Genomic DNA, 8211 nt, shown 5'->3' on the forward strand with positions numbered 1-8211 from the left:
CTGATGAACCATGCATGTGGTTGTGGAAATCCACCTCTGCCTCATCCTCACCCCGAGTCCCAAGAACTCCAACACTAATGCCTAGTTCTGTCGTTGATATTCTGATTTCTAGAATGTGCTTGTCAAATATTAGGCTATTTTCATTTTTCCTTGGGATGCACTTTGTTTTTTAAAGATCTATGATCCATTTTATTTAGATGAAGGAAGATAAAGAAAGGGTTCCCCTGCTATGGAGAAGACCATATAAATGGACAGGCAAGATGATGGTGCTTTTAGGTATGTAGTCACTCCTGTCAAGGGGTTGCTGGACCTCAGATCCCTTTATGTGTCAGACTCCACTGAGGTGATTTGCAATTTACCTTGCTTTGCAGCTTCTATTGTCCTGGCTCACTCTATTTCTTAGCAAATATATCATATGCACTTTAACTCAAAAGCCCAAACGACTTCTCTAACATCAACAATTGAGACCATTGGCTTTTTAAAATTTTTTTATTTTTTCACTCATCATTTATTTACAAATACACATTATAACTTTTATATACATTGCACATTTACATGGTAGAAAAGTACAAAACTATATATTTAAATGAATTTATATTTAACTTGCCATGTTTGAAAATATAAAATTGCATCAGAAAAAAGTATTATGAAAAGCAAGAAACTTGAACTGATAAAGCTTTGATATAACTTTTAGCGACACGTTGTTTGAAAAGGAACTAATTTAAAAGGTACAGCAGAGTAGCTTACAGGAAACACCTAACAAAAGGTTGAATGTATAGCATTCCCTTCCTTCAGTCTCCGGATACCCATATCAATTTCTTTGGATTTGTAACATCTTAAAAGTACATTATTAGAATTCTAACATTTCTATCACCCCTTCTCTCCCAAATCATGACAAGAGAACTGAACTAGGAGTTTCCTCAAAGATGTATCCTCTGTACCTTCTATTTGAGTCAGTTATAATGCCTTTTGGTCAGTCAAGATTCCTTGTAAACAAAACCCGAGGGATCATGTATGTACAGAACAGGCAGCAGAGAATCCAATAAATAAAAAACATGACAGAAACTGACATGCAAGTTTGTTAAAGTGGAAAAGAGTCTAACAACAGTGAGATGAAGGGAGACAGATGAGTGAGTGAATAGTAAGGAATGGACTTAAATGGTTTACAAGGAAAAAAAAAAGCTTTTACTTTACAAGCAAGAGACCTCACAATAAATAACAACTGCTCTTCCTTTCACGAATAAATTTCTTCAAAAACAAGGTGTACAGTCAACCAGACATTTTATGTATAAATTATAAAACATGACACAGTATAAATAAATGTCTACAAGTCTCAACTATGGGCCTCATCCAGTAGACCTCACAATGACTGCCTCTCCGTGTCCAATGAGTAACAAGGTGGCCTGGGAGAGAGCTCTAGGACAAACGTCCTTTATGTATAGTTTTCCCCCCAAATAAATAAGCATACACTTATTTACAGTATGGACAATATATTTTTTCTTTTCTTTTCTTTTTTTTTTTTTTTTTTTTTTTTTTGCCCAAAGGCTATATCAACACTGAACATTGGTGGAGGGTTTACCACTCTAGAATGGAAGATATAGGAAAGCTGTAGTCCTGGTCTTCATCTTCCTCTTCCTCCTCGGTGTCTTCCGAAATGGCTAGATGGGGGAATACAGGGGAGCTGTTGTTTAAATATGGACAACAACAGCGCAGAAGCAGCTCAGTGTATGTTTTCAAAGCCCTCTGAGACAGCCATATTACAGCGTTGCATTTTTATGTGACTTGCAGTGAGATGCTTTGTTTTTGGCATCTGCTGTTATGCAATAAGTTTAAAAAACATTTTTTTTTTAAACATTATCTATGAAGTCAAAAACTGCAGAAAGTTCTGAAGAATCAATGGCTCAGGTTTTACGGGCAGATTCCTGAAATTAGATAAAAAGCGCTCGTGTTCTAGGTATAACTGCTTTGGGTCCTTAATTCAGAGTTAGTAGAGGCAACTGCGAAAAGCAGCAGCCCATGTGTGATAATATACAGCTGTCTTTGAAAAAGAAAAAAAAAACAAAAAACTTTTGAAGCAGTTAGTTTAGATTCAAGTGTTAATAAAGCAAACGGCCAAGCACATTACTACAGCAAAAGAATTAAGGGCAAATGACTAGAGCTAGGTTTTTAGAGGCAAGCCCGTTGATGATCATTGGACAAGTCCTAACGCCGGGAAACATTCCAGGGAATTTTTCTGTGGACCACTGGATTGTTGGTGAAATTTAGCAGCTACCTAATTAAAATTTTTTTTTAACGTTTATTTTTGAGAGACAGAGACAGAGTGTGAGCGGGGGAGGGGCAGAGAGTGAGGGAGACACAGATTCGGAAGCAGGCTCCAGGCTCTGAGCTGTTAGAGCCCCATGCGGGGCTCGAACCCACGAACCCACGAGCTGTGAGATCATGACCTGAGCCAAAGTCAGTCTCTTAACCGACTGAGCCACCCAGGTGCCCCTAGCAGCTACCCAATTTAAACAGAAATGGGCTTATATTGGAAGGTTTTCGTGCTTTTGAGGTCTCCGTTCCCTAGGGCTTGCCTGGGAAGGCCTCACATTGCGGCGAAGGTTAGAAACTGTACTTACAGTTGCAAGATCCGGAGTGCTTGACTTCCAGCAGCACACCTGAGGAACAGGCAGCCTCCTTCATGGCACACTCACTGGCGTAAGTGGCATTGTCACTGGCACAGACAGGCTCCTCGGACTTACTCTCGGGGCACAGCTCATCGCAGAGGGAACACCGGCCTCTGCCAACCTTGAAATCCCATAAACACTTTTTTCCACCAGTGCACTGGATATCTTCACAGGACTTTGCTTCTAGGATATAATACACCTGTGATGAGTAAATTGCTTTCCCTCCTCTCCCTGTTTTTCCCTTTCTTTAGTCCTCTGTCAGTAAAGACAAACATATAGCTTATGATTTACTAACAGGATAGTGGAGATCTCATGCAAAAATGCTTGATAATAAAACTGAAACTTAAACACACACGGTCCCTACACTCCCTACTAGTACACAAAAATAGTATTTTGGGGGAACAGGTTATCACAGTATCCTGGAATTAAATAAGGATTTCATTATTTCCCTCAAGTGAAATCTTTTGAAAAATAAAGAATTCCATCAGTATTAGAATCTGATAACAGATTTTCAGTAACTGTTAAGCAATTATTTCTTGCTTACAGCAAGTCTAGCACCTAAAAATGTGTAAAATTGAGTGAATTCTAAGTTTTCCAAGACAGAAAGTTGTTTCCCATTTCTTGCTGGCATTTCAATATATATGCCAATGCTTCCAGAAGATAACTGTTTCCTTGAGGAATGCTGTGGTTACCACAGTTTACCCAAACTGGAGACTAGTTCCCCCTTTGGTGAAACTATGCATTATGGGGCGAATTTAGGCTTATTTGATTGACCTCACAGCTTTACCAGTAGAACTAGCCTTTCTGACCATGTTTCCACTTTTCCTTCCTTAATCCAGAATACCTACTGATACACTTTCCCTCATAGGCTAATCCGATCGATCTGCCCAGTAGGCAGGTAGCCTTCCTCAGGTGACAGGCACTGGAGTAGGTCACACCATCATTCCCACAGAGATACTGTTCAGAGGAGGTGGGCTCTGGGCAAATCCGGTTACACGTCACACAATAAGCATTGTTAGTCTGGTCCACCACGCATGTGGAGCTGCCTGGACAGAAAACATCCCGACATGTCTCTGAAATAAAGAAGGAAAGAAATACACATTAATAATAGGCACTTCCTGGCTGTTCGGGAGTGAGCATTTGATATTATCAAGGAAATCATAAAAGGAAGCACCCAGCTTTTCAACAAGCACTTTGGGAACCCAGTGGTTTCAAGAGAAAATCTATGACCCTAGGTTGGTCCCATCTGAGTTCTTAAGAAGTCTTCAGAACATTAAAAAAGTCTGCTTTGTTTTGCATCATCATCATTATTAGGCTCTTAGGGTGGACAATACCACACCCCAGGGGTCTTCCAGTGGGACCACCTCAGGTGGAAAGCTGGAGGGGGGGGGGGGAACCAGGGAGGACCTACTTTTACATTTGCCCTGGTACTGGACTTCCAGTTCCGGCTGCTCTTTACATCTGGCCTTGAGGAGTGCACATTCGTTGCGGTAGGTTTTCCCATCCAGCCCGCAGACTGGCCCTTTCCAGGTGATGTTGGAACAGTCTGGGGCGCAGACGCAGCGGGGTTTGTTCTTCTTGTTCATTCGGCATTTTTTCCCGGGTCCACAGTCCACGTTCTCACATGTTTCTAAGGGTTGGAAAGAGGGATGGATCAAAGCCAGGGCCAGGCAGTATGCAAGTCAGCCAGGAGGGCTGTGGAGGCCTTGCAGGACCCACCCTGTGGCCAAGAGTTCCCGCCAGAGGGGTCCAGCTCTCTCCTAGTAGTTGAGGAGGGGGTGGGGATGGGGGTGGGGTCAGTGGTCGGCACCCTATACTCAAATCTCTCTCAAAGAGTGCGCGTTGGTTGGCTCCACCACCACACTTGGCCAGTTAAGTCCAGGAACCTCTGGCAACCATGTTTTGCCGGCAGTGTGTACCAGGCAAGATTCAACCCGAAAGTCTTACCGGGACTGCGGGAAGATAGAGGGAACCCTCGAACGCACCCCAGCTGGACAACGGGGAAGGTGAGGATAAGACGCCCTCTACTGAGGGCCTGGAAGCTGGGGAGGAAGAGTCCTACCTTTACAGGGGATGCAGTTGGGGGCGCCCCCGTTGAAAATCATCCACTTGAAGAGCGTGTTGTCATTAACATCCTCCTCGGTCCACGAGGTGCTCAGGCGGCCGGTGCTGCAGCACTCCTCCTTGCTCAGTTCGGTCTTGTACAGGACCTGGCAGCGGCCGTTCTTCGCTTGGCGGAGCCAGCAATTCCCAGCTGCGAGGAGACAGGGGTGGGGAGGTGGGTGAGCGAGAGGAGAGGCGGAGTAGGGGGAGGGAGGGGGCGAGGTGGCGAGCTTGCGAGGGAAGGAGGAGACCCAGCGGGGATGGGGCGGGAGTGACTGTGGAGGAGTAGAGAGACATGGGAGAGAAAAGCAGAAAATAAATGGAAGGGAGTGAAGGGGTGGGGAAAGGGGGGCGGGGGAGACGGTTGAAGAGGTGGGGGGTGGGTGAGGGGGGAGGAGAGCGAGAAGCCAGAGCGCCCCAGCCATATCAATGTCAGTTACCAGTGACCCAGACACAACACGTGCAGCTTGCATTGACTTTTACTAGACTGTTTACTTTTATTCGTCCCATTTCATAACCTGCAGCGACTCGAAGAGCAGATTAAAGAACCTGACAAAAACAGGATGCGACGGATGTTTTTACATGTTGGTTTCATGTAGGCGGTACGAGAATTATTTGTGACAGAGGTTAAGAGAGTAGGAGAACTTGAGAGAGAGAGAGAGACCGACACAGCCACACACAACAGGAGCAGATCAAGCAAAAGGCACTTGTGAAAAATGAAAGCAAAAAAGCAGCCGGGCCCTGCCCGGAGCTGCCCCGCGCGGCCTCGAGGCGCAGCCCGCCCGCCCGGCCCGTTTTGCAATCCGCCAGACCCAGAGGACGCCCGCGGCCACCGCGGTCTTTCGAAATCTCCGAGGGCAGCTTTTCTCGGCGCCCACGTCCGCGGCACCCAGGCAGCGCCTCGCCCCGAAAGGTGAGGGCGGCGAGGGGGCAGTGCCCAGGGGGACAGCTCACAACACACTCAAAACGGTAACGCTCAAGAGGGAAAGTTACACATCTGTCTCCAGAAAAGTGTAGAGGAAAAAAGTACAGGGGACGGGGCGGCTTCCTACTATTTCACGGCAACATATACCTGGCTCATACCTACCGAGAGAAATCTTTGCAAGTACTTTCCCCTCCCCCCCCCCCCCCCCCCCCCCCCCCGCCTTCCCAGGTTCGCGTTTGGGTCAGGAAGTCTTCTTAGGAACCGTCAATACAATTTGAACAATCATTGGACCGCAAGCTGCTATTATTATTATTTTTAAAAATTGTGTCCGAAGACTCACTGCAATAAATTTGATTAAAAAAAAAAACCCAAACTTTAGAAATTTGCTCTTAATGCATCTCAGAAATTAAAGAAGTTGTGAGGTCCTTCCTCGCTGTTCTCCATAAAGTTAGTCGGAGGAATGAGGCACAGAGAAAAAAAAATTGTGAACTACTCAAAACACTCCGGGGTAATTTTTTTTTTTTTTTTTTTTTTTGCGGGGTTGGGGGGAAGGGGTTGGAAGAAGCATCCACTAGGCAGAAAACTATTTCACTCTAAAATTTTCAGCACCCACATCTCCAAGTTTGGGCAAAGTTGCTGAAACCACGTCCCCCGGCCACTGAAGAAATTTCAGTATCTACCCCCATCCCCCAGTCATTTTTTAAAGTATCCAAAAGATGTGGGAGGGAAAGAGGTTACAGTGCAAATGGATCGACTGAAATCTCCAGGCTACTGATGCCTGTCCCCTTCTTCAGAGCCAAAATAGGGGAGATAACATCTAAACTCATTCTGTCCAGAACTTGGAGCATCTAACCCTAACTACTGAGAGAGGCTCCAGCTTACTCCCTTTCCTTTTAAAGGATAACCGCGCTCCCAACTCGGCTGGCAGTCCGAAAGTGTCACTGCCTTCAGTTTTCCCACTCCACTCCATCCCGGAGTCGCTAAGTTGGTCCAAAATCTTCCGAGAGCAACGTTGCTTAGAACAGACCCGGTGCAGACGACAGTAAAGTACAAACCCCTGCCCGCAGCCGAGCCTCCCAGCGCATCTCCCCTCGCTTACCCTGGGCGCTGCGGTCCTCCATGAACTGGCAGAGCAGCAGCAGCAGGAGGCACAGCCCGCCGGGCTGGTGCCTGGGACCGACCATCGTGGGGGCAGACGCGGGGCGAGGAGTGCGGCGGCGCGGGGAGCGGGCGCGGCGGCGGGTGGCTCGGGCGAGCGGCGCGCGTCGCAAAGGCGAGCGGCGGAGGGCGCAGCGATCCCGGCGCAGCCCCGCGCTCGCCGCCGGCCGCCCGCGCGATTCAATGGACGTCAGAAGCCGGGCGCAGCCGCGCTTTAAATCTAGACGGGGGTCTCCGCGGTTTGCGGTGGGCGGTCTCCCAGTGTGTGGGGCAGTGGGAGGGCGGCCGCGAGCAAGGGTGTGCGCGGCTCCTTGGGGGTGGGGAGCTTTTAAAAGTTCAGTGTGAATCAGGTGACATTTCCCACCTTCTGGAAACCCTTCCCAATTATCTGTTGGAGGTGCCCGAAATCAAAGCGGCAGGAGGGGAATCGCCGAGTTCTTATTTGCGTAGGAGGGAGAGGGAGGGGGAAGGCGGCCGGGCGGGGGGTGGGGGCGACGCTTCGGGGGTGGGGAGTGGGGAAGAACACCCACTTCAAGTCCTGCACGCCGCCGCTCGCAGGCAACGCCGGCGCGTCCGGGGTGGCGTGTCTGTGTGAGTGTGAGTGTGTGTGAGTGTGAGTGTGTGTGAGAGAGAGAGAGAGAGAGAGAGAGAGTGTGTGTGTGTGTGTGTGTGTGTGTATGCAGGGGGGCGCGGTGGGGGCGCTGGAGGAGGAGGAGGCGGCGGCGGCGGCGGCGGCGGGCGGAGCGGAGCTGTGGTGGTGGTGGGGGGGAACCCGGGAGTTTGTCTCTCCTCCCGCTCCTCCGCTCCAGAAAGACTTTGCAAACGCCCAGAGAGCCCGGAGCTGCTGAAATACCCGGGTGGCGGCCGGATCGGAGCGCGCTGGCCCCGCCGCTCCGCCGGGGCGCGCGGCAGTTTTAGGCCCCCGCAGCCTGGGCGCGGGACCGGCGAGGTTTTGTGTCTGGGTCTGTGCGTGCTTGACTGTGCGGCCACCCCCCGTCCGGAGTCGGGGCTAAGAACCCCAGCGCCGGCGCCTTCCACCTTGGCTGAGCGGGGCCGAGACGCGGCCCTCGGTCTCGACGAGTCACAAGCAAACAAAAATGTTTAACACCTCGGGCCCGGCCTCCCCCCCGTCACAGTCTCGCCCTCTCCCTTTCTTTTCTCCCCTTTCACTTCGCGGCGTCTGGAGTCGGAGCCTGGAGCGGGGGCGCCGACGTAGGCGGTCTGCCCCCCCTCCCCGGCTCGGAGACTCCCCAGTTTCTGTCCTGTGTGCCTGTCTGTCTCTCTCAGTCTCCTTCTCAGCTCGCTCTCTCTCCCTCTCTCTCTCTCCCTCTCTCTGTCTCTCTCTCTCTCTCTCTCTCT

General features: G+C 49.4%; 1 protein-coding gene across 4 annotated transcripts; it reads right to left on the reverse strand.

The window, feature by feature from the left end:
* Positions 1-470: 470 nt before the first annotated feature.
* On the reverse strand, positions 471-7468 carry FST (follistatin). Of its 4 annotated transcripts, none has more exons than XM_043598670.1 (6): positions 6794-7468; positions 4729-4920; positions 4078-4296; positions 3515-3739; positions 2619-2849; positions 471-1658 (listed from the first exon to the last, which is right to left on the reverse strand). In XM_043598670.1, the coding sequence occupies exons 1-6, from the start codon at positions 6876-6878 to the stop codon at positions 1576-1578; spliced, it is 1035 nt and encodes a 344-aa protein (XP_043454605.1). In that variant the 5' UTR covers positions 6879-7468; the 3' UTR covers positions 471-1575. The 4 variants fall into 4 exon arrangements, with proteins under 4 accessions (XP_043454605.1, XP_043454613.1, XP_043454631.1 ...); XM_043598678.1 differs by having other exon boundaries at positions 2619-2846; positions 6794-7308; XM_043598696.1 differs by having other exon boundaries at positions 471-1922; positions 2619-2846; positions 6794-7307.
* Between the last annotated feature and the right edge of the window lie 743 nt (positions 7469-8211).

This window comes from Prionailurus bengalensis, chromosome A1, assembly GCF_016509475.1.
Source record: "Prionailurus bengalensis isolate Pbe53 chromosome A1, Fcat_Pben_1.1_paternal_pri, whole genome shotgun sequence".
Lineage (NCBI taxonomy): Eukaryota > Metazoa > Chordata > Mammalia > Carnivora > Felidae > Prionailurus > Prionailurus bengalensis.

Coding starts and splice junctions, on each gene's coding strand:
- FST (XM_043598670.1), bottom strand. CDS start 6,878: ATGGTCGGTCCCAGGCACCAGCCCGGCGGGCTGTGCCTCCTGCTGCTG. Junction 2,850..3,514: donor CTATGAGGGAAAGTGTATCA/GTAGGTATTCTG, acceptor ATTATATCCTAG/AAGCAAAGTCCTGTGAAGAT. Junction 1,659..2,618: donor GCACTCCGGATCTTGCAACT/GTAAGTACAGTT, acceptor TCCCCCATCTAG/CCATTTCGGAAGACACCGAG.